General features: G+C 46.7%; 1 protein-coding gene across 1 annotated transcript; it reads left to right on the forward strand.

Moving 5' to 3' along the window:
• The first annotated feature begins 230 nt into the window (after window positions 1–230).
• Window positions 231–734, forward strand: LOC109771346 (uncharacterized). The gene has a single exon (XM_020330039.1). The coding sequence runs from the start codon at window positions 231–233 to the stop codon at window positions 732–734; it is 504 nt and encodes a 167-aa protein (XP_020185628.1).
• Window positions 735–25,228: the final 24,494 nt, after the last annotated feature.

Consider the following 25,228-nt stretch of genomic DNA (forward strand, 5'->3'; position numbering starts at 1 on the left):
GTCTACTCTCTTTTAGTTTTGGGTCGGCAGTGCGCCCAACGGGCCGACCCTTTTCATGACCGCGCACATTTAAGATCATGTCGTCGCCCTGATTTTGGCGCTCCAGCGCGCGGGAAAGGTTCGCGCGCGCGGGGAAAGCGGCCTAGCGCGCGGGAAAGGTTCGCGCGCGCCGCGGCCGGCGCTCCCTCCACACTCTGTCCGCCGCCCACTCTCGCCGCATCTGCGCCACCATGCCGATCCGCCGCCTGGGCGCTTCGGATTTTCGCGGAGTCCGCGAGCGCCGCTCCGGCGCCTTCTCCGCCGAGATCTGGTTTCGCGAGAAACGTCTCGTCCTCGGCACCTTCGACACTGCAGAGGAGGCGGCCCGCGCGCACGACGCGACGGCGTGGCGCCTCCTGAGGCCTCGACGGGATATGAATTTTCCCAACATGTCGAGCCAGCGGGCGCAGGAACTGGCGCCTCTCCCACGGCTTTTCACCGACGAGGATCGTCGTGTCCACCGAAGGCGGCAGCGTCGCGTCGCCATCGTAGAGAAGGACGTGGAAGCCTTGGTGGTGTGGCGCGGAGGCTTCCCACAGGACATCGTCGACGAGCGCCAGTTCTACAAGCAATTGAGATCGGAGAGGTACGCGAGGAGGAGGGAGCGAGCCGCCTATCGGAAGGACAAAGCGTTCGCGGAAGCAGGCAGCTCAATTGAAACTGAAGCTACGAGAAACGTCGGGTTGGGACTTTGAAGAGAGCAGCTTGCTGACGCCTACCTTCAGACGTCGGAGGAGGACATTACCGAGTCGGAGTCAGAAAGCGACGACTAGTGGTCTTTTTCTTTTATGTGTGTACGCTAGAACTATCTATGTATCCATTTTAATCTGAAAAAATGGCCGGCGGCGTCGGCGACGTAGCAGGCGGGCGAGGGTGTGAATCCACTGTGCCACCGCCCAGCGGGCCCGGTGAGGAAAGATGGCGAGCGCGCGCGCGTCCGTGTTGTGTCCGCGCCGACGCAAATCAGGCTCAAAAATGGGCCGGGAATGGGTCGGCAGGCGGACGAAAGCGGACGCGCGTCTGTTTGGGTCGACGCGTTGGGCCGGCTTTTTTGTCCGCGTCGACCCAAACGGACGCCCGCAGAGTCGCCCCATTGAAATTGCTCTCACGATTGCGCATAGACAGAGGTGATTGCACAAGGAAATTGCTGCATACAGTCCAAGTTTCCAACCTTGAAGACTTCAGCTAAACAAGTTCAAATCCCTTCTAACTTCATACTTAGTCTATAGCCTAAAGGGCCGCATCCCAGCGACAAGACAACAACGGAATAATGGTAAGACGAGACTAAAACACCACATGACATGACAGGCCCTTCCAAAGTTGTAAGTTGTAACTAAACAAAACGGCGCATCTCCAGACTCCAAAATCATCCATCTTCGATCCAGGCTTGCGCGACGAACCTAAACACCATCCGCGGGGCACTGACAGAAACGACGAGTGCAAGTTAACCAGCCAGCAATTTCAGAAAGAACAGACGGGGACGGACGCAGCGCAAAGACTCACCAGCACCATGATCATGCACAGCTTGAGAGCGAGCTCCACGAAGCACGCGACGGCGCCCACCGCGTAGTAGCGCCGGCCCGCCAGCGTCGGCGCCAGAACGGCCTCCTTCGCTAGATGACGGCCCAGGTTGATCTGGCAGAGGACGCAGATCATCGGGAAGCAGTTGCTGCGGAAGAAGCAGGTGCGGAGGCAGGCGCAGGCAGAGTCGTTCGGCGTCATGGAGACAGCCGACACCGTGAGCAGCAGCAGCATGGCCATCAGGGGCACCGCTGTGTTGAGGATCATGGTCTCCAGATTGCGGCCTTCAAAGTTGACATAAGAAACAAGAAGATGATCAAATCTTGGTGACATGACTGGGAAACAGCAGAGCGAGATCATCAAGGCGAAAGACAAAGAAAGATGACAAAAAAAAGTCAAAGAAACCCCCAATTGAACCTTTGCCATGGAAAATCAGAGGCAATGCGACCAGTTTTGAACTGATCCGAACGCGGAAGATGACCAAAAAGGAAACAAGATTGCTCTACTACGAGGAAGACAGAAAAAGAGACAGAGGAGGGAAATTCATCCGGTGATCTTAAGCATGTATTTCCACCAGAATAGTAAGCAGAACAAATTACTACCAACAGGAAATAACCAAGGACGATTAATTAAGAGGGATGGATCATAATAGATGCAAGCATGCCATCCATCTCTCTAGCACCACTCCTTTCCCTAACCACGGAGGAGTTTTGGAGATATTGGCGGGGCTCCAGAGGAAATGACGATGGAGGTTTCTGAAACGGAATTGCCATGGGATTGGCGCCTACTTTATATGCAGCATACGGGCGACGAGGAGGCACGCGGTCGTGGCTTGGTCTCCACATGGTCGTACCCGTACATGGACCGGTGGCAGCATTTTCAGTCTGGAGGCAGCAGCAGACGCAGCGGGGGAGGGGTCAAGTCGTGGAGATGCTCCGTCTCCGTGGCAGGAGGGGGCCCGGAGGAGGATCAACACAGCTTTTCCAGCTTGCAGTTTTCTGAACTGTCTCCTTTTTCTCTTTTCTTTTCTGAAGCGAGTACGTAACTCCTGGCTTGGCAGACTGGTGGTTTGGTATGGTAAAAGCGTAGGGGTTGCATGAGGCGGAACAAAAGATTCACCAGGATCAAAGAAATGTTGATCACGGAATAGACGCACTAGGTCGCATACACTCCAAATTTCAAACCATATAGGCTTCAGCTAAACAAATTCAAATCCCTTCCAAGTTCGTACTCCTACTTAGGCTACAGCTTAGAGGGCCGCACCCCAAAATTGCTGCTACTCCTACAAATAGATACAGAGTCTAAACCCAACGGAACGAGACAATAACAAAAGGCCGGTGCTAGGCGTAAACCGTTGATGGCAGGGACTTTTACACCACCTTGCCAGCCGTCCGATCTGCCTACTAGTGGCCATTGGATTACACCTCGCGCAGGGAAGCTTTCAACACAGCGCTATCACACCTCGCGCAGTGCTCCAAGCCTCCAACGTAGCATCGACGCGGCCGGCCAGCTCCATTGCAGCCCCGGTGCAGCTCCAACGCGGCACCGACGCTCCGGCGAAGCTCCATTCCAACTACGGTCGAGCTCCACTGCAGCCCCGGCCAAAGCTCCAAAGCAGCACTGACGCTCCGGCGAGCTCCATTGCAGCCCGGGCGCAGCTCCAAAGCAGCACCGACGGCCCACGCAGCACTGGCGCGTCCGGCGAAGCTCCGTTTCAACTCCGACGGGGCTTCAACAGCTGCGACACCGGAGCCGCCGCCGACCGCTGCAACGCAACACCGTGTGTCGCCGGTGAGAGCTCCATTGGAGCACCGAGCGCTGCACTACAGCTTCGAGCCCGCCAGAGAGCCCTGCAACATAGCACCGGGAGCCGCCGGAGAGAGCTCCAATGGAGCACCGAGCGCTGCACTGCAGCTTCAACAGCCGTCGGCGAGTGCTGCAACGCAACACCTGGATCCGCCGTCAAGAGCTCCATTGCAGCACCGCCGCTGGCTTGCGGGGTGTGTGGTGGTGGCCGTGGCCGTTGGAGTGGGGGGCGGAGGCGGAGGAGGAGGAGGAGAAGGGGGTGGCGGAGGGGCGCGCGAGGCGGCGGAGCGAGTCCTCGCCGATGACCTTGGCGCCGCGGTCGGTGTCGCGCGAGAGGTCGATGCGGTCGGGCCCGTGGATCTTGTAGTAGGAGAGCACGCCGTCGCTGAGCGCGAACCAGCGCGGCCGCCACTCGCGGCCGTAGTTGACCCACTTGTAGAGGACCCCGGAGATGCCGCCGCCGACGTTCTCGTTCAGCCTCACCCCGTCAGGCGGCGAGGAGGGCCCGCCGCCGACGCCGACGCCCGCCACGCGCGCCCGCCGCTCGCCGGCTGCGGAACTGCTGCTGCAGCAGCGGGCGGGCTGGGGCGGCGGCGGCGGTCTCCAGCCTCCTACTTCATGCTGCGGCGATAGCCTTCGGCCTCCTCTCTCTCTCTCTCGCGTGTGATCCATGGAAAGGGGAAAAGGAGGGCTGGAGGCGAAGAGATAAGGTTGGAGAAGAATGTGCGGCTGGAGAAGAAGATAAGGTTGGGGGAGAACGTGGGCAGGCCCCACAGGGGACACGCGTCGAGCGAAGGAGAAGGTTTACGAGAGGAAAATATCAGCCGCTCTAAAGCAAGCGTTTTCCATAACAAAATGGTACGTACTACTAAGATAGACTTGTACAAATATGCTGGCAAATCGAAACTGAAGCCAGATTGTTCAGATTTTCAAAAATTGTTTGGATTATTTTAAAAAATGTGTGGAAATAAAAAAATATCATGTTTTCAAATTTTGATTTTATTTTTTAAAGAACATTCACAAATTTTCAAAAAATGTTCAACAGTCGAATTTTGTTTGTGGTTTTCAAAAAGTATTTTGGAATTCAAATTTTGTTCACATTTTTTCTAAAAAGTGTTCGTGTCTCCAAAATGAATTCAAAGTAAGTAAAAATGTGTCCGTGAGTTCTTAAAACTTCCACGCTGCAACCAGTCAACAACATCAACCATGGTGGCTAGTAGCACGCGTAGTTGAGTGGGAGCTCGCGGGTTTGATTCCTAGCGATAATGCTGCTCTTTAGGATTTCCTGCTTTCGGGGCTTGCCAGTGGGCTGGCCCTGTGCGTACCACACACTATTAGATGCAATGTGCGTCCAATAGGAGCTCCCGCGTGGGAGGCATTTGCATTCGTATCACGGTGTAAAATGTGGGCTGAGCCTACTAGTGGATGCTAGTTGCTGGCAGGGCACCTGCTGGGTTGTGCTATTCACGTTCCAGAGCCTCAGAATACCCGAAGATCTAGTTGTCTATCCATGATACATGCTTTTAGAGGCTATTTGGATCCGGCCCACACCAGCCCTACCGAAACGACTGTGAGCCAAACATCCGGCGAAGGAACAACCACCAAGAACTCGCGTGTATGCTAGTGCACAATCACAATGTCTAGCCAAAAAATGGTTGCAACACAAACCCTGGCCCAACCTGTGGTCCACGACCAAAATTTTGGAAGGGCCGTATTTTTCTCGATATTAACTAATATAATATGCCCTTTGATGTCTTTATTCAAAAAATGCTCAAAAGGAAGAAAAGTGTCCAGCGACGCAACTTACCCTGTCTAGACGATTAGGGATTAGCCTACCATTGAAGCCTTCTGCCAGTGTCGAGTTTTTCCTACCTTTTGCTCACCACTGTCGATATTCACCACGCAGATTCTTGGGTTGACTACGAGGACGGTTGGCCCGTCCACCCGACCCTGGTGTCTGCGGAGAGAACTCAGGGTGATCACATATGGATTTTTTCATTCGAAGCTTTTCAATACATCGTCATGGCGGCTTCAAGTTCGAGTTCCCGGAGGGACAAAACAGAGTAAAGGAGAAGCAATCTGAGGGGGGGGGGTACATTTTTTTTGATTCTGAACTAATTGTATCCTTTTTGTTCCCATCGAGCTTTCTTGCCTAGTGACTAAGGATTTTCACACTTGTTGTGTCTATAAAAGATTTCCAAGATCTAATTCTAGTTTCTTATTATGTAGTGGAAACGCCTCACAATCTTCATTTTTTTTATTCTGAACTAATTGTATCCTTGTGAACTATCCGCTTCAAAAAGGATAGTTGATCGAACCGAAACCAACGGGTGGTCTGGAGGATACTATGAGGAAGATGAGACTGAAGGAATGTGAACTTGATGATGTGTATGTAGGGCTTGATGAGACCGACGAGTAGGCTAAATCGGCATGTTGGCTTGTAGTGGCTAAGTTACACACAACCAAGAACTTCAGTAGTGCGGCATTCAAGAAAACAATGAAATTCATCAGGAACCTAGCCCATTAGCCAGAGATCTAAGAGATGGACGACACCATTTTTGTGGTCTAGATGCTTTGTCTTGGGGATTAGAAAAGGGTGATGTTTCAGGGGAGATGGATCTTCCATGGTCTCGTGGTGATGTTTGAAGATTTTGATGGCAAAAATACACTCGAATCTGTAAAAATTGATAGGGCTCGATGTGGGGCACAGATTCACCAGATTCCATATTTATATAGGAAATATCCGACTGTGGACTAGTTAGCTCAGAGAATTAGGACGGTGCGGAGCGTGGAGCTGAACCCTGCAAGGTTCTGTGAGGGGACTATGTGCGTTTATGGGTGAAGAATGAAGTGAGCAAGCCCTTCATATGATGAACTCCCCTTAATCTGGTCTGAGCAAGATTGTTCCTAGATGTGAAGTATGAAAAAATAGGTTACTTCTGTGATGTTAGCAGTTTGATGCGACATGATATGGAGGAGTGTGGAGACGATGTTTACCTGCCCGACAATGTACAGTGGGGCAAATGGCTGGTGACAAAGAGGAGGGAGACCCATAATCTCACAGGGAGTTGCTCGTGATAGCATGAACTTCTCACTGGGTTGCTTTTGAGGTAGATGGCATGGTCGTGGTAGGATCCCAAGGAAAAGAGCTCCAAAGAGAGTGTTTGGGGGAGGAAGAAGATATCGATGATACAACTCAAAGCCCCATGAAAAAGTAGGAACTGAAGGACAGAGATGGCATAGAACCAGGCGGGAGTAAAAGTTAGTGTATCAAAAATCTTGACATGAGCTAGGGCAAGGAAGGAGATCCTGAATAGAGGGCAAAGGTTTCTGAGAGGACGTGGATGTCGCATGAATATGCGGTTTAAAAACAAATACGGTTAAGGCTTGAAAAAATGCAGAATAAAACTAGCGTCTAATTTGTCAAGCACAACACCTTAATATACTAGGCTCAACTATGTGCACCAACAACTTATGGTAAGCCAGATAAACAACTAAGTGATAGCAAGATATATAACATGAAGCACTAAGGCTATAACAAAGTAAGTGCACAAGTAAAGGGTTCGGGTAAGAGATAACCGAGGCACACAGAGATGTTGATGTATCCCAGAGTTCAAACCCTTGCGGATCTAATCTCCATTAGAGCGGTGTGGAGGCACAATGATCCCCAAAATGCCACTAGGGCCACCGTATTCTCCTCATGCCCTCGCACAATACAAAGTGTCGTGGTTCCACTAAGGGACCCTTGAGGGCGGTCACCAAACCCGTACAATTGGGGACCCTTGGGGGCATTCACTGAACCCGTACAAATTTCTCGGGGCAACCTCCACAACTTAATTGGAGACCTTGGAGTTTTCCTGGAGCTTTACACTACAATGATTGAGCTCCACGACACCACCAACCGTCTAGGGCACATAAGCACCCAAGAGGCATAAGCTCTAGGATGCCCAAACACCCAAGAGTAATAAGCTTCTCAAATTTCACTTCCACGTATCATCATGGAGAACTCAAACCGATGCAACTAATACAATGGAAAGAACACACGAAGTGCTCAAGTCCCTCACTCTCAAATCCCACCAAAGCAACGAAAAATATGAAGAAAATGCGAGGAAGAACAAAAAGAACACAAAAAAACTCCAAGATCTACATCCACATGGTTCTCCTCACTTAGAGGAGAGATGTATTGGTGGGAATGTAGATCTGGTTCTCCTCTCTCTTTTCCCTAAAAAAGATGTAAGAATCATGAGAGAAATAGAGAGAAAGCAAGCTCTAAGAGGCCAACAATGATGGGGGAAAACTTGCTCAAGAATGTTGGGGTGAATGGGTAAGAAGACCCCTTAAATAGTGGGAAGGAGAATCCAACCGTTATGTTCAGGAAACGCTCAAGCAGTACTACCTCTTGAGGGAGCGGTATGATACGTCCATTTTGCATCATGCTTTTATATCGATATTTATTGCATTATGGGTTGTTACTACACGTTATGTCACAATACTTATACCTTTTCTCTCTTATTTTACAAGGTTTACATGAAGAGGGAGAATGCCGGCAGCTGGAATTCTGGGCTGGAAAAGGAGCAAATATTAGAGACCTATTCTGCACAACTCCAAAAGTCCTGAAACTTCACAGAGGCACGTTTTGGAATTAATAAAAAATACTGGCGAAAGAACCCACCAGAGGGGGCCCACACCCTGGCCACGAGGGTGGGGGCGCGCCCCCCTGCCTCGTGGGCCCCCTGGCAAGCCTCTGGTGCCCATCTTCTGCTATACGAAGTCTTTTACCCTAGAAAAAATCATAAGCAAGCTTTCGGGAAGAAACACCGCCACCATGAGGCGGAACCTTGGCGGAACCAATCTAGGGCTCCGGTGGAGCTGTTCTGCCGGGGAAACTTCCCTCTGGGAGGGGGAAATCATCGCCATCGTCATCACCAACGATCCTCTCATCGGGAGGGGGTCAATCTTCATCAACATCTTCACCAGCACCACCTCATCTCAAACCCTAGTTCATCTCTTTGTATCCAATCTTTGTCCCAAAACCTCAGATTGGTACCTGTGGGTTGCTAGTACTGTTGATTACTCCTTGTAGTTGATGCTAGTTGGTTTATTTGGTGGAAGATCATATGTTCAGATCCTTTATGAATATTAATACTCCTCTGATTATGAACATGAATATGATTTGTGAGTAGTTACGTTTGTTCCTGAGGACATGGGAGAAGTCTTGCTATAAGTAGTCATGTGAATTTGGTATTCGTTCAATATTTTGATGAGATGTATGTTGTCTTTCCTCTAGTGGTGTTATGTGAACGTCGACTACATGACACTTCATCATTGTTTGGGCCTAGAGGAAGGCATTTGGGAAGTAATAAGTAGATGATGGGTTGCTAGAGTGACAGAAGCTTAAACCCTAGTTTATGCGTTGCTTCGTAAGGGGTTGATTTGGATCCATATGTCTCATGCTATGGTTAGGTTTACCTTAATACTTCTTTTGTAGTTGCGGATGCTTTCAATAGGGGTTAATCATAAGTGGGATGCTTCTCCAAGAAAGGGCAGCACCCAAGCACCGGTCCACCCACATACCAAATTATCAAAGTAACGAACGCGGATCACATGAGCGTGATGAAAACTAGCTTGACGATAATTCCCATGTGTCCTCGGGAGCGCTTTTCTCTATATAAGAGTTTGTCCAGGCTTGTCCTTTGGTACAAAAAGGATTGGTCCACCTTGCTGCACCTTGTTTACTTTTGTTACTTGTTACTCGCTACAAATTACCTTGTCACAAAACTATCTGTTACCGATAATTTCAGTGCTTGCAGAGAATACCTTACTGAAAACCGCTTGTCATTTCCTTCTGCTCCTCGTTGGGTTCGACACTCTTACTTATCGAAAGGACTATGATAGATCCCCTATAATTGTGGTTTAAGTGGAAATTGGTAAGGAAAATTTTATATAGTGTGCTGAAATTTACTGTCACTTGTTACTATGGAAAGTAATCCTTTGAGGGGCTTGTTCGGGGTATCTTTACCCCGACCAGTAGAGCAAAGAGTTGCTCCTAAACCTACTGAACCTACTGAAAATGTTTACTTTGAAATTCCTTTGGGTATGTTAGAGAAACTGCTAGCTAATCCTTTTACAGGAGATGGAACACTGCATCCCGATTTACACCTAATCTATGTGGATGAAGTTTGTGGATTATTTAAGCTTGCAGGTATGCCCGAGGATGTTATCAAGAAGAAAGTCTTCCCTTTATCTTTGAAGGGAAAGGCATTGACATGGTTTAGGCTATGTGATGATATGGGATCATGGAACTACAACCGATTGAAATTGGAATTTCATCAGAAGTTTTATCCTATGCATCTTGTTCATCGTGATCGTAATTATATATATAATTTTTGGCCTCGCAAAGGAGAAAGCATTGCTCAAGCTTGGGGGAGGCTTAAGTCAATGTTATATTCATGCCCCAATCATGAGCTCTCAAGAGAAATGATTATTCAAAAAATTTATGCTCGGCTTTCTCTCAATAATCGCTCCATGCTCGATACTTCTTGTACTGGCTCTTTTATGATGAAGACTATTGAATTCAAATGGGATTTATTGGAAAGAATTAAACACAACTCTGAAGATTGGGATCTCGACGAAGGTAAGGAGTCAGGTATAACACCTAAGTTTGATTGTGTTAAATCTTTTATGGATACCGACGTTTTCCGTGAATTTAGCACTAAATATGGACTTGACTCTGAGATAGTAGCTTCTTTTTGTGAATCATTTGCTACTCATGTTGATCTCCCTAAGGAGAAGTGGTTTAAATATAATCCTCCCATTGAAGTAAAAGTAGTTGGACCTATTAAAGTTGAAGAAAAGACTATCGCATATAATGATCCTATTGTTCCTACTGCTTATATTGAGAAACCGCCTTTTCCTGTTAGGATAAAGGATCATGCTAAAGCTTCAACTGTGGTCAACAAAAGTAATATTAAGACACCCAAACCCCCTGAGAAAATTAAAGTTGAACCTAGTATTGCTATGGTTAAAGATCTTTTGGCTGATAATATTGATGGGCATGTTATTTACTTTTGTGATGAAGCTGCTAGAATTGCTAGACCTGATACTAAAAATAAACATAGACCTGTTGTAGGCATGCCTGTTATTTCTGTTAAAATAGGAGATCATTGTTATCATGGCTTGTGTGATATGGGTGCTAGTGCAAGTGCAATACCTCATTCCTTATACAAAGAAATTATGCATGATATTGCACCTGCTAAGATAGAAGAAATTGATGTTACAATTAAGCTTGCCAATAGAGACACTATTTCACCAGTTGGGGTTGTTAGAGTTGTTGAAGTCTTGTGTGGGAAAGTTAAATATCCTGCTGATTTTCTTGTTCTTGGTTCCCCACAAGATAACTTTTGTCCCACTATATTTGGTAGACCCTTCTTGAATACTGTTAATGCTCGGATAGACTGCGTAAAGGATGTTGTTACTATTGGTCTGGGTGATATGTCTCATGAGTTTAATTTTGCTAAATTTCGTAGACAACCCCGTGATGAGGAATTGCCTAGTAAAGATGAAATTATTGGTCTTGCTTCTATTGCCGTGCCTCGTAATGATCCTTTAGAACAATATTTGCTAGACCATGAAAATGATATGTTCATGAATGAAAGAAGGAAAATAGATGAAGTATTCTTTAAACAAGGACCTATTTTGAAACACAACTTGCGTGTTGAAATCCTAGGGGATCCTCCTCCACCCAAGGGTGATCCCGTGTTTGAGCTTAAACCTTTACCTGATACTCTTAAATATGCATATCTTGATGAAAAGAAGATATATCCTGTTATTATTAGTGCTGACCTTTCAGAGCATGAAGAAAAGAAATTATTGAAAACTCTAAAGAAGCACCGTGCTGCTATTGGATATACTCTTGATGATCTTAAGGGCATTAGTCCCACTCTATGCCAACACAAAATAAAATTGGAGAAAGACACTAAACCAGTTGTTGATCACCAACGAAGGTTAAATCCTAAGATGAAAGAAGTGGTAAGAAAAGAAATACTAAAGCTTCTGGAGGCAGGTATAATTTATCCCATTGCTGATAGTCAGTGGGTAAGTCATGTCCATTGTGTCCCCAAGAAGGGAGGTATTACTGTTGTTCCTAGTGATAAAGATGAATTGATCCCACAAAGAATTGTTACAGGTTATAGAATGGTAATTGATTTCCGCAAATTAAATAAAGCTACTAAAAAGGATCATTACCCTTTACCTTTTATTGATCAAATGCTAGAAAGATTATCCAAACATACACACTTTTGCTTTCTAGATGGTTATTCTGGTTTCTCTCAAATACCTGTGTCAAAAGAGGATCAAGAAAAGACCACATTTACTTGTCCTTTCGGTACCTTTGATCATAGATGTATGCCTTTTGGTTTATGTAATGCACCTTCTACCTTTCAAAGATGCATGATGGCTATATTCTCTGATTTTTGTGAAAAGATTGTTGATGTTTTCATGGATGATTTCTCCGTATATGGAACTTCTTTTGATGATTGCTTGAGCAACCTTGATCGAGTTTTGCAGAGATGTGAAGAAACTAATCTTGTCTTGAATTGGGAGAAGTGCCACTTTATGGTTAATGAAGGTATTGTCTTGGGGCATAAAATTTCTGAAAGAGGTATTGAAGTTGATAAAGCTAAAGTTCATGCTATTGAAAAGATGTCGTGTCCCAAGGACATTAAAGGTATACGAAGTTTCCTTGGTCATGCCGGTTTTTATAGGAGGTTCATTAAAGACTTCTCAAAAATTTCTAGGCCTCTGACTAATCTCTTACAAAAAGATATTCCTTTTGTCTTTGATGATGATTGTGTAGAAGCATTTGAAATACTCAAGAAAGCTTTGATTTCTGCACCTATTGTTCAGCCACCTGATTGGAATTTACCCTTTGAAATTATGTGTGATGCTAGCGATTATGCTGTAGGTGCTGTTCTAGGACAAAGAGTTGATAAGAAATTAAATGTTATCCAATATGCTAGTAAAACTCTGGACAATGCCCAGAGAAATGATGCTACTACTAAAAAGAATTTTTAGCGGTTGTATTTGCTTGTGATAAGTTCAGACCTTATATTGTTGATTCAAAAGTAACTGTTCACACTGATCATGCTACTATTAAATATCTTATGAAAAAAAGATGCTAAACCTAGACTTATTAGATGGGTTCTCTTGCTACAAGAATTTGATTTGCATATTATTGATAGAAAGGGAGCTGAGAACCCCATTGCAGACAACCTGTCTAGGTTAGAGAATGTTCTTGATGACCCACTACCTATTGATGATAGCTTCCCTGATGAACAACTAGCTGTCACAAATGCTTCTCGTACTGCTCCATGGTATGCTGATTATGCTAATTACATTGTTGCTAAATTTATACCACCTAGTTTCACATACCAGCAAAAGAAAAAGTTTTTCTATGATTTAAGACATTACTTCTGGGATGACCCACACCTTTACAAAGAAGGAGTAGATGGTGTTATTAGACATTGTGTACCTGAGCATGAACAGGAACAGATCCTGCGCAAGTGTCACTCCGAGGCTTATGGAGGACATCACGTTGGAGATAGAACTGCGCATAAGGTATTGCAATCCGGTTTTTATTGACCTACTCTTTTCAAGGATGCTCGTAAGTTTGTCCTATCTTGTGATGAATGTCAAAGAATTGGTAATATTAGTAGACGTCAAGAAATGCCTATGAATTACTCACTTGTTATTGAACCATTTGATGTTTGGGGCTTTGATTATATGGGACCGTTTCCTTCCTCTAATGGCTATACTCATATTTTAGTTGCTATTGATTACGTTACTAAGTGGGTAGAAGCTATTCCAACTAGTAGTGCTGATCATAACACCTCTATTAAGATGCTTAAAGAAGTTATTTTCCCGAGGTTTGGAGTCCCTAGATACTTAATGACTGATGGTGGTTCACATTTTATTCATGGTGCTTTTCGTAAAATGCTTGCCTGGTATGACGTTAATCATAGAATTGCATCTCCATATCACCCACAGTCTAGTGGTCAAGTAGAATTGAGTAATAGAGAGCTCCAATTAATTTTGCAGAAGACTGTTAATAGATCTAGAAAGAATTGGTCCAAGAAACTTGATGATGCATTATGGGCCTATAGAACTGCATATAAAAATCCTATGGGCATGTCTCCGTATAAAATGGTTTATGGAAAAGCATGTCACTTACCTCTCGAACTAGAACATAAGGCATATTGGGCCATTAAACAGCTCAATTATGATTTCAAACTTGCCGGTGAGAAGAGGCTATTTCACATTAGCTCACTTGATGAATGGAGAACCCAGGCCTGTGAGAATGCGAAACTGTTTAAAGAAAAAGTTAAAAGATGGCATGATAAAAGGATACAAAAGCGTGAGTTTAATTTAGGTGATTATGTGTTGCTATTCAACTCTTGTTTAAGATTTTTTGCAGGAAAACTTCTTTCTAAATGGGAAGGTCCATACGTTATCGAGGAGGCCTATCGTTCCAGTGCCATAAAAATCAACAACTTCGAAGGCACAAATCCGAAGGTGGTGAACGGTCAAAGAATCAAACATTATATCTCAGGTAATCCTATAATGTTGAAACTAATGTTATTGAAACCGTAACCTCGGAGGAATACATAAGGGACATGCTACCTCTTGTGACGCCCGAATAATCAAGCTACAGTAACCTCTGCTAATAATGCCACGTCACCTCGATTACTGTTGCTAATCTCGCGTTAGTTAGAAACTGATTCAAATTCAAGTTTGAATTAAAGTCAAAACAATTAAAGTTTTCAACAATTAAAACTAAAATGTTCAAAATGGAACAAATAAATCCTAAGTAATATTGGTGGAGAAACCACACCTTTATAAAATGTGTAAATACTCTAAAATGAGCCGAACAGCAGCTAAAACCAATAAGTAAATGCTTTTTATAATATATGAAATATTTAGCTAATTTATTTGGGAGCCCAAGTTATTTTGGCATTAGAATAAATAGTAACACTATTTTAGAAACTAATTTTATATTTTATAAAACTAAACTAAAAAGAAAATTAAAAGTAAAACAGTAAAAAAAACAAAAGGATAAAAAGAGAACACCCCCCTCTCTCACTGGGCCACGGCCCAGATGGCCTCGGGGCCAATCAGGCCGGCCCACCCGTTGACCCAGTATAACCCCCACCCCACTAACCCTAGACACCCACTCCTCCCAACTCACCCCCACGATCCCCCTCGCCCCTTCCCCTATCCCGATTTGGGCAGCGCCCCGCCCTTGGCGCTGCCGACGCTCATCGGTCACCGTCCCGCCCCGCCTCCGTCATCACCCACGATGCCACCTCACCGGCGCCGCCCATCCCGGTCTCCTTCCTCTCCCTCCACCACGCCGTCCTCCCCACTGCCCGCCGGCCCCGGTCGTCCCTGCCGACGTCGCCGGATCCGCCTCCTATCGTCGTCCTCGCGCCACCGCCATGCAGAAGCTCCGGCCATAGCCGCAGCCGCCTCGTCCTCCTCGTCCGTGTCGCGCCAAGCCGCCTCCTCGCCGGAGAGGGGACGAATCCTGGAGGCCCCGTCGCGGATCCGTCCTCCCTCGCCTTGCTCCCCTCGCTGAAGTCCCCTCGACGACCGGCGCCCCCCTCCTGCGACACCGTCGGACGCCGCCGCTAACCTCGTCGTCGATCCGCTCGGCCCCGACCTCCTCCGCCTCCGTCGAGCACCCTACCGGTTTCGTTGTGAGCCTCCGGCCCCCCACGGCCTTTTCCCCCTCCTCCCCGTGCCCTCCAGCGCCGTTTGCCGCTAGCTCTGGCGTAGTCGCCGCCTTCCGTCGCCCCTAGCTTCAGACGAAGGCACGTCTCAACGCGACGCCTCGTGCTTATCCGTTTGGCACCCGGGGCTGCCCCTTTTGGTCGCCAGAGCCACCGGCTCCGCACGGCGCCGCCGTTCTCTGAACTCATAGACGGGCACGCACACGCACACACATGTTCTAACAGTGGGTTGACCCACTGACGTGTGGGCCTGCTCGGTTTAACTATTCCCCTAACCACCTGATTAGAACCTAATAAAACGGTCTATTTGAATAACTGAAAATGACATGTGGACCCATTTCATTTAAAAGCCTGTTTAAAGGTACGGAAGTCAATGACATGCGCCCCCAGCTAATCTGTTAAATTAATTAAGCTTTTAAACACTATGCTACAGACGGCAGGGCCCCCACAGCTAATAACACTAATTAACATAACATAAATTTGTTAATTGAAATGTCTCACTGACACATGGGTCCCACTGGTCTTTTGACCAGTAAAACCACTGACTTGGCAGTCCCAGTCAGTAACAGGTGGGACCCCAGCGCCCCCCTTGACCAGTCAATGTTGACCCAGTCAACTGCTGATTGGGCCCACATGTCAGTCTCATACGCACACTTCTGGGTACACTTATGTGTACCCATAGCAATTTATCTTTTATTTTCGAATTAAACTAAATCCTGGAAATTTAGAAAATCATTTAAACTTAGAAAAATCATATAAAATAATCCGTAACTCAGATGAAAATACTTTGTACATGAAAGTTGCTCAGAACGACGAGACGAACCCAAATATGCAGTCCGTTTGTCTGCCACGCGTTCCTAGCATAGCGAACATGCAACCGTCCCCCTCCCTTTCATCTGTCCGAAAATGCCAAACACCGGGAACACTTTCCGGGATGTTTCCCCCCTTCGCCAGTAGCACCTAGTACTGCGTTAGGTCACCCCTAGCACCGCGTATTGCCATGTTAGGCTTTGTGATGCTTTGATTGCTATGTTATTTATTGTGTTCCCCCTCCGTTACTTCTTTCCGGTAGACCCCGAGACCACTGCCGGTACCCCTGTGATCGACTACATCGACGACGAACCCTTCACTTGCCAGAGCAACCAGGCAAGCCCCCCTGATCACCAGATATCGCCTATTCTTCTCTATACTGCTTGCATTAGAGTAGCGTAGCATGTTACCGCTTTCGGTTAATCCTATTCTGCTGCATAGCCTGTCATTGTTGCTACAGTTGTTACCCTTACCTGCTATCCCACTGCTTAGTATAGGATGCTAGTGTTCCATCAGTGGCCCTACACTCTTGTCCGTCTGCCATGCTATACTACTGGGCCGTGATCACTTCGGGAGGTGATCACGGGTATATATTGTATACTTTATATACATGACACATGTGGTGACTAAAGTCGGGTCAGCTCGTTGAGTACCCGCAAGTGATTCTGATGAGGGGGCTGAAAGGACAGGTGGCTCCATCCCGGTAGAGGTGGGCCTGGGTTCCTAACGGCCCCCGACTATTAATTTGTGGCGGAGCGATAGGGAAGGTTGAGACCACCTAGGAGAGAGGTGGGCCTGGCCCTGGTTGGTGTTCGCGGATACTTAACACGCTTAACGAGATCTTGGTATTTGATCCGAGTCTGGCCATTTGGTATATACGCACTAACCAACTACGCAGGAACAGTTATGGGCACTCGACGTCGTGGTATCAGCCGAAGCCTTCGTGACATCAGCGACAGAGCGGCGCGCGCCGGATTGGACTGGAATGCCTGCTAGGCTAGGTCTGCTTCCGGCCGCCCTCGCAACGTGCAGGTGTGCAATGGGCGATGGGCCCAGACCCCTGCGCGCATAGGATTTAGACCGCCGTGCTGACCTCTCTGTTGAGCCTAGGTGGGGCTGCGACGTGTTGATCTTCCGAGGCCGGGCATGACCCAGAAAAGTGTGTCCGGCCAAATGGGATCGAGCGTGTTGGGTTATGTGGTGCACCCCTGCAAGGAAGTTTATCTATTCGAATAGCCGTGTCCCTTGGTAAAAGGACGACCCGGAGTTGTACCTTGACCTTATGACAACTAGAACCGGATACTTAATAAAACACACCCTTCCAAGTGCCAGATACAACCCGGTGATCGCTCTCTAACAGGGCGATGAGGAGGGGATCGCCGGGTAGGATTATGCTATGCGATGCTACTTGGTGAACTTACCATCTACTCTCTTCTACATGCTGCAAGATGGAGGTGGCCAGAAGCATAGTCTTCGACAGGATTAGCTATCTCCCTCTTATTCTGGCATTCTGCAGTTCAGTCCACCGATATGGCCCTTTACACATATACCCATGCATATGTAGTGTAGCTCCTTGCTTGCGAGTACTTTGGATGAGTACTCACGGTTGCTTTTCTCCCTCTTTTCCTCCTTTCCATTCTACCTGGTTGTCGCAACCAGATGCCGGAGCCCAGGAGCCAGACGCCACCGTCGACGACGACTCCTACTACACTAGAGGTGCCTACTACTACGTGCAGGCCGCTGACGACGACCAGGAGTAGTTTAGGAGGATCCCAGGCAGGAGGCCTGCGCCTCTTTCGATCTGTATCCCAGTTTGTGCTAGCCTTCTTAAGGCAAACTTGTTTAACTTATGTCTGTACTAAGATATTGTTGCTTCCGCTGACTCGTCTATGATCGAGCACTTGTATTCGAGCCCTCGAGGCCCCTGGCTTGTATTATGATGCTTGTATGACTTATTTATGTTTTAGAGTTGTGTTGTGATATCTTCCCGTGAGTCCCTGATCTTGATCGTACACGTTTGCGTGCATGATTAGTGTATGATTGAATCGGGGGCGTCACAAGTTGGTATCAGATCCAACTGCCTATAGGAATCCCGCTTTCCAACTCCTTGGCCGAAGTTGAGTCTAGTCAATGAAAATTGTTTTACTAACATGGCTGTGCAGCCCATGGGCCCACGTCGCCATTTGGGTGGTATTAGGATCTTTTACTCCTCGATCTTTGCTCTGGGACTTTGATCTCTCTCCTATTCGGGTTTAATGAATTTTGCTAAATCTAACATTAGGATCTCGTTATCACTTTCACCCGGAGAGCCCCTTATTACTGATGATCGTCTGCTGCACGTGAAGACCCTGAAGACACTCCCCGCTGTTAACCCGAGAACTTGTGTTCATCGCGTTTGCAATTCCCTTCCACCGTCAACCCTTATGGATAACTACATGCAGTTGTCATTCTTACATTCATCCCTAGTTGGTCTTGTTATTACAAGATACCCCGAAATACTCTTCGTTGTTTCGAGAATCCTTTTTGCCTACTGCCTTGCTATTCTTTGCCACATGAATACCACTATGGATAATTTCTAGCACTCACCGGATATGTGCTCATCCCCAGTTGATTCATGTATTTCACAAAAGTCTTCAAAATACTATTTGAACTTCCGAAAACCCTGAGTAGCCTATTGCTCTTGAAGTTTTTACTTGCTTGCATTATGGTTAATCCCATAAGTCTACAATCTTATTGGCATCTCTTGTCATTATCATTTTGAGTCCGTTGATTCAATTTGTTTCGAATGCTCGCAATCCTCAATCAGATCCTAGAATTCATCCTTCCGGCTCAGACGTCATTTTAAACGTGAGCTGGTTCTCGCCAATCAAATTGTCGTCGATTGTGCCCTAAGTCTATTGAACTTATCCATCCTTGATCAGAGCGTCTGCTTCTGATCCTTCGCAATGTAAATCATAATTCCTTTGCAATTGAGCTCTAAGTTACTCAGTTGTTTCTATAATCCAATGTCTTTGCATTGATTCTTCCTTTGGTTGTGAGCCGATACTCACATCAGATCCTTTATGGACCATCAGAACCTTGTTGGATTTTATCCGACAACGTCCTTCATATTCAAGAACCTTGGAAGTTCTTTCCCTGATACATAATGCCTTTGGTAAATCCTGTTCCTTGATTTGGCCAACCATGCTCTGCTTTCAAGCTGGTGATATTTACTATTGAAGCTTGTGGTATATGTTTCCACGATGCCCCCATGGGTTGAACCTATGCCTTCCATAATATGTGTGAACTCGAAAGTTTTCATGAGTCGTACTCTTCTGGTATTTTGCCAGATAAAATTTCAATACTACAACTTTTTCGAAAGTGAGAAGTGAATGAAAGGTTATGCATTGGAGAAGTGGGAGTCGACCTTGAACTTTATGTTCATGCCCATGGACACGATGTAGATCTTATCATTAAAAGCTTCTCTTAAATTAATTATTCCCTTGGTATAAGTTCATCTTATATCTGGGATCTGGCCTTTTGCAATCGTGGTCCCGACCATGTTCTCCTTTAAATACCATTTCTCGTACAAGTTAAGCACTTGTCTTCTGCAGAGCAATACCCTAGTCCAACCTCTACTTTGGTTTGTCGTCAAGTATTACCCCCCTGGTATCTCGAGATTATCACGGAACTGCATAACTTCTTATGAGTTCTTCATCAAGTACTACATTCTCACTGATTACAGTTTTTCACGGGCTTCGAGTTATTAAACACTCAAGGACATCGATAACTGAATCGAGTCCACGTCGCGATTAAACAACTCTTAGTAATCTTCTTTACTTGCGAGTTTGTACTCGATCACGTCATTCCTAGCCTGATTGGCTATATCATTATCGTGCTAAATTTTAACTGTGCTACTGGGTCCTTCTTCCCGGAGCATAAATTGCGACGGTGAGCTAATCTTACAATCGATCTTCCTCGTCATATCACTTCTCCTTGAACAGCAAACTTGATTTCGAGTTTGTGTCCTAACCGTGGTTCCAATAACCTTTCGCTTTCATCATTCCTTTGACTTGATGTCATCGTCGATCAATTACATCTTCTTGAAAACCTCTCGACAAATTTGTCGTGATCATTGTCAACAGTTTGACTTCTTCCAAGTTGTGTGTCGAAATTCAGGATGAGAAATACCATCCTTGCCCCTCGATGAATTGTGTTATGATCGACAACATTCTTGCCTTCCCCCAACAGAAGCTTGTTCATATTTTGTGTTGTATCTTGATTTCCTTGCTATCTAGCTTATGATATGTTCTACCTTGGAGTATTACCATCTTTGATGTCAAGAATGTCGTGAGCATTACTCCACCTCTTAAGAATTCTTGGTGCAGTGATACTTCTCACCATTACCATTCTTTCTTGGTCCCCGTGTTGTTTCTAAACGAAATACCGACAAATGGTCTGTGATGTGTAAATTCTAAACTTCTAGCAACCCTATTGCTTTGAAGTTATTGGTCTATAGTTTCATTCTACGTCTATGGCTTAATGAATCATCATTTGAACATTGATCGTGCTACCTAGCCCATATTTCGGGTGCACCGTCAACCAATATTCAATCGTGTATGTTTCCTCGAGCATACCTCATTATATCATTTGAACTGACAAAAGCTATCTCCTCGTACACATAATTGTGGAAATCCATCTTTTGGAAATCTCAATGGAATGTCGCTGAGTCCATCAGCCACCCCTAACCCTCTCCTTGGTTTAATGATGAACTCTTGTTTCGGAACTTGCTTTCATAGTTCATTTCCCGAGAATCTTACAATGTCATCCCATCAATTTGTGTTGCACCTTTCTTCTCAGACATCCTGAGTCTGAGGTATCCTGACACCAATCAGATCTGAATCTCGGTCAGATATGATGGTTGGAACATATTTCCAAGAGTTATAACGTTGGTCTTTATATGACCCGGTAAGGAGGTGTCATACCTAGCCCTCCGGCCCTATTGCTATAGTTTTCATTTTTAGAAAGGTTATCCATTCTTTCCATGAGGAAATTGTAAGACTTACTCTATAAGTTGTTCCTGATGGATCCTTTGTGTATCCATAGCCTGATCTTACCTAATGACCATGTCAATGCTATCTCGAAGCATGTCTATGGTACTCCGATTTTCAACAGGAACATTTGAAGCCCAATGCTAAATGTTTCCTGCTCAATTATCCAAACACCGCTGTATGGGTAATGTCATGAAAATTCTCTCCCGTACCTAAAGAGTTTTGTACATTATATCCTGTCATGGATATCATGCTCTGCTTGTCCTTGGGAAGGATATACCCTTGAAATATGTGTTAAACCACATTTTCCTTTCCATTGTTCTGTTTAATCTGATATTCATATTTTCCTTTCCATTGTTTGGTTTAACCTTTCTGGTGATCTATATGATCTAAGCAGTAATATTCTCCTGCTTATGTAAACACCTCAGTGTACAATTCTGTCAGTAAGACCCTGTTACTATTGTCGATGATATTCCGGTAACCACCGATGGACGAGAACTTTGCCTATTGGTCCGCCTCGTTCAACGAGCAGGAAAATGGTTCTCTTCGTCCCTCGCCCTTGGTACCGATGTTGTTGCTGACATAACTGACATGCTATCCTCTTACATGCCTTGCTTACATGATCGTGCAAGACATTACTGCCCTTTCTACTTTTAACCCACATGGTGGGCCCATAACCCACAGTTCCACAGGATCGAAACCTGACTCTCCTGAAAACACCCCTGTTCCCATGGTTGTTCCTCGCGCGTGGCCTTGTATGTAATTCATGAGCCACCTTCCGAGAGATCATCAATTCTGGCATCAGACAAAATACTTATTCCTGTTGCTTTGAACCACTTTCACGCCCTGTAACAGGCATCGAACGATTGCCTGCCCGCTCGAAACTTTCCATGACACCTCCTCACGTTGCTCTTGATATTTTCTTAAGTTTCAATTCGAGAGTTACTTTCCGCCACCTTCCCCGATATTATCGACCAGATAGTCAACCTTGCCGAGGTTCGTTCCCCTGGAATACCCACCCATTATTTTTTCGTAAGTTCGATGGAATTCCCAAAGAAAGGATGTCGGCTTCATCTTGATGAACTGAAGCAGAGAAATGAAGACCTCAAGTAATGGATCAACCTCTTCGAGAAGAGCGACCAAGACCGAGAAGATCTGTTAGATTTTTCGTAACCCAATCCCTTCCCCTTACTCCCCTCCTAAATCTCGGGACGAGATTTCTTGTAGTGGAGGAGAATTGTGACGCCCGGATAATCAAGCTACAGTAACCTCTGCTAATAATGCCACTCGATTACTGTTGCTAATCTCGCGTTAGTTAGAAACTGATTCAAATTCAAGTTTGAATTAAAGTCAAAACAATTAAAGTTTTCCACAATTAAAACTAAAATGTTCAAAATGGAACAAATAAATCCTAAGTAATATTGGTGGAAACCACACCTTTATAAAATGTGTAAATACTCTAAAATGAGCCGAACAGCAGCTAAAACCAATAAGTAAATGCTTTTTATAATATATGAAATATTTAGCTAATTTATTTGGGAGCCCAAGTTATTTTGGCATTAGAATAAATAGTAACACTATTTTAGAAACTAATTTTATATTTTATAAAACTAAACTAAAAAGAAAATTAAAAGTAAAACAGTAAAAAAACAAAAGGATAAAAAGAGAACACCCCCCTCCCTCGCTGGGCCATGGCCCAGATGGCCTCGGGGCCAATCAGGCCGGCCCACCCGTTGACCCAGTATAACCCCCACCCCACTAACCCTAGACACCCACTCCTCCCAACTCACCCCCACGATCCCCCTCGCCCCCTTCCCCTATCCCGATCTGGGCGGCGCCTCGCCCCTGGCGCTGCCGACGCTCATCGGTCGCCGTCCCGCCGCGCCTCCGTCATCACCCACGATGCCACCTCACCGGCGCCGCCCATCCCGGTCTCCTTCCTCTCCCTCCACCACGCCGTCCTCCCGACTGCCTGCCGGCCCCGGTCGTCCCCGCCGACGTCACCGGATCCGCCTCCTATCGTCGTCCTCGCGCCACCGCCATGCAGAAGCTCCGGCCATAGCTGCACCCGCCTCGTCCTCCGCGTCCGTGTCGCGCCAAGCCGCCTCCTCGCCGGAGAGGGGACGGATCCTGGAGGCCCCATCGCGGATCCGTCCTCCCTCGCTGAAGTCCCCTCGACGACCGGCGCCCCCCTCCTGCGACACCGTCGGACGCCGCCGCTAACCTCGTCGTCGATCCGCTCGGCCCCGACCTCCTCCGGCTCCGTCGAGCACCCTACCGGTTTTGCTGTGAGCCTCCGGCCCCCCACGGCCTTTTCCCCTCCTCCCGGTGCCCTCCAGCGCCGTTTGCCGCTAGCTTTGCCGTAGTCGCCGCCTTCCGTCGCCCCTAGCTTCAGACGAAGGCACGTCTCGACGCGACGCCTCACGCTTATCCGTTTGGCACCCGGGGCTGCCCCTTTTGGTCGCCAGAGCCACCGGCTCCGCACGGTGCCGCCGTTCTCTGAACTCACCGACAGGCACGCACACGCACACACATGTTCTAACAGTGGGTTGACCCACTGACGTGTGGGCCTGCCCGGTTTAACTATTCCCCTAACCACCTGATTAGAACCAAATAAAATGGTTTATTTGAATAACTAAAAATGACATGTGGACCCATTTCATTTAAAAGCCCGTTTAAAGGTATGGAAGTCAATGACATGCGCCCCCAGCTAATCTGTTAAATTAATTAAGCTTTTAAACACTATGCTATAGACGGCAGGGCCCCCACAGCTAATAACACTAATTAACATAACAAAAATTTGTTAATTGAAATGTCTCACTGACACATGGGTCCCACTGGTCTTTTGACCAGTAAAACCACTGACTCGGCAGTCCCAGTCAGTGACAGGTGGGACCCCAGCGCCCCCTTGACCAGTCAATGTTGACCCAGTCAACTGCTGATTGGGCCCACATGTCAGTCTCATGCGCACACTTCTGGGTACACTTATGTGTACCCATAGCAATTTATCTTTTATTTTCGAATTAAACTAAATCCTGGAAATTTAGAAAATCATTTAAACTTAGAAAAATCATATAAAATAATCCGTAACTCAGATGAAAATACTTTGTACATGAAAGTTGCTCAGAACGACGAGATGAACCCGAATATGCAGTCCGTTTGTCTGCCACACGTTCCTAGCATAGCGAACATGCAACCACCCCCCTCCCTTTCATCTGTCCGAAAATGCCAAACACCGGGAACACTTTCCTGGATGTTTCTCCCCTTCGCCAGTAGCACCTAGTACTGCGTTAGGTCACCCCTGGCACTGCATATTGCCATGTTAGGCTTTGTGATGCTTTGATTGCTATGTTATTTATTGTGTTCCCCCTCCGTTACTTCTTTCCGGTAGACCCCGAGACCGCTGCCGGTACCCCTGTGATCGACTACATCGACGTGAACCCTTCACTTGCCAGAGCAACCAGGCAAGCCCCCCCTTGATCACCAGATATCGCCTATTCTTCTCTATACTGCTTGCATTAGAGTAGCGTAGCATGTTACTGCTTTCGGTTAATCCTATTCTGCTGCATAGCCTGTCATTGTTGCTACAGTTGTTACCCTTACCTGCTATCCTACTGCTTAGTATAGGATGCTAGTGTTCCATCAGTGGCCCTACACTCATGTCCGTCTGCCATGCTATACTACCGGGCCGTGATCACTTCGGGAGGTGATCACGGGTATATACTGTATACTTTATATACATGCCACATGTGGTGACTAAAGTCGGGTCAGCTCGTTGAGTACCCGCAAGTGATTCTGATGAGGTTGCTGAAAGGAGAGGTGGCTCCATCCCGGTAGAGGTGGGCCTGGGTTCCTGACGGCCCCCGATTGTTACTTTGTGGCGGAGCGACAGGGCAGCTTGAGACCACCTAGTAGAGAGGTGGGCCTGGCCCTGGTCGGCGTTCGCGGATACTTAACACGCTTAACGAGATCTTGGTATTTGATCTGAGTCTGGCCATTTGGTCTATACGCACTAACCAACTACGCAGGAACAGTTATGGGCACTCGACGTCGTGGTATCAGCCGAAGCCTTCGTGACATCAGCGACGGAGCGGCGCACGCCAGATTGGACTGGAACGCCTGCTAGGCTAGGTCTGCTTCCGGCCGCCCTCGCAACGTGCAGGTGTGCAATGGGCGATGGGCCCAGACCCCTGCGTGCATAGGATTTAGACCGGCGTGCTGACCTCTCTGTTGAGC

Source organism: Aegilops tauschii, chromosome 2, assembly GCF_002575655.3.
Source record: "Aegilops tauschii subsp. strangulata cultivar AL8/78 chromosome 2, Aet v6.0, whole genome shotgun sequence".
Lineage (NCBI taxonomy): Eukaryota > Viridiplantae > Streptophyta > Magnoliopsida > Poales > Poaceae > Aegilops > Aegilops tauschii.

Coding starts and splice junctions, on each gene's coding strand:
- LOC109771346 (XM_020330039.1), top strand. CDS start 231: ATGCCGATCCGCCGCCTGGGCGCTTCGGATTTTCGCGGAGTCCGCGAG.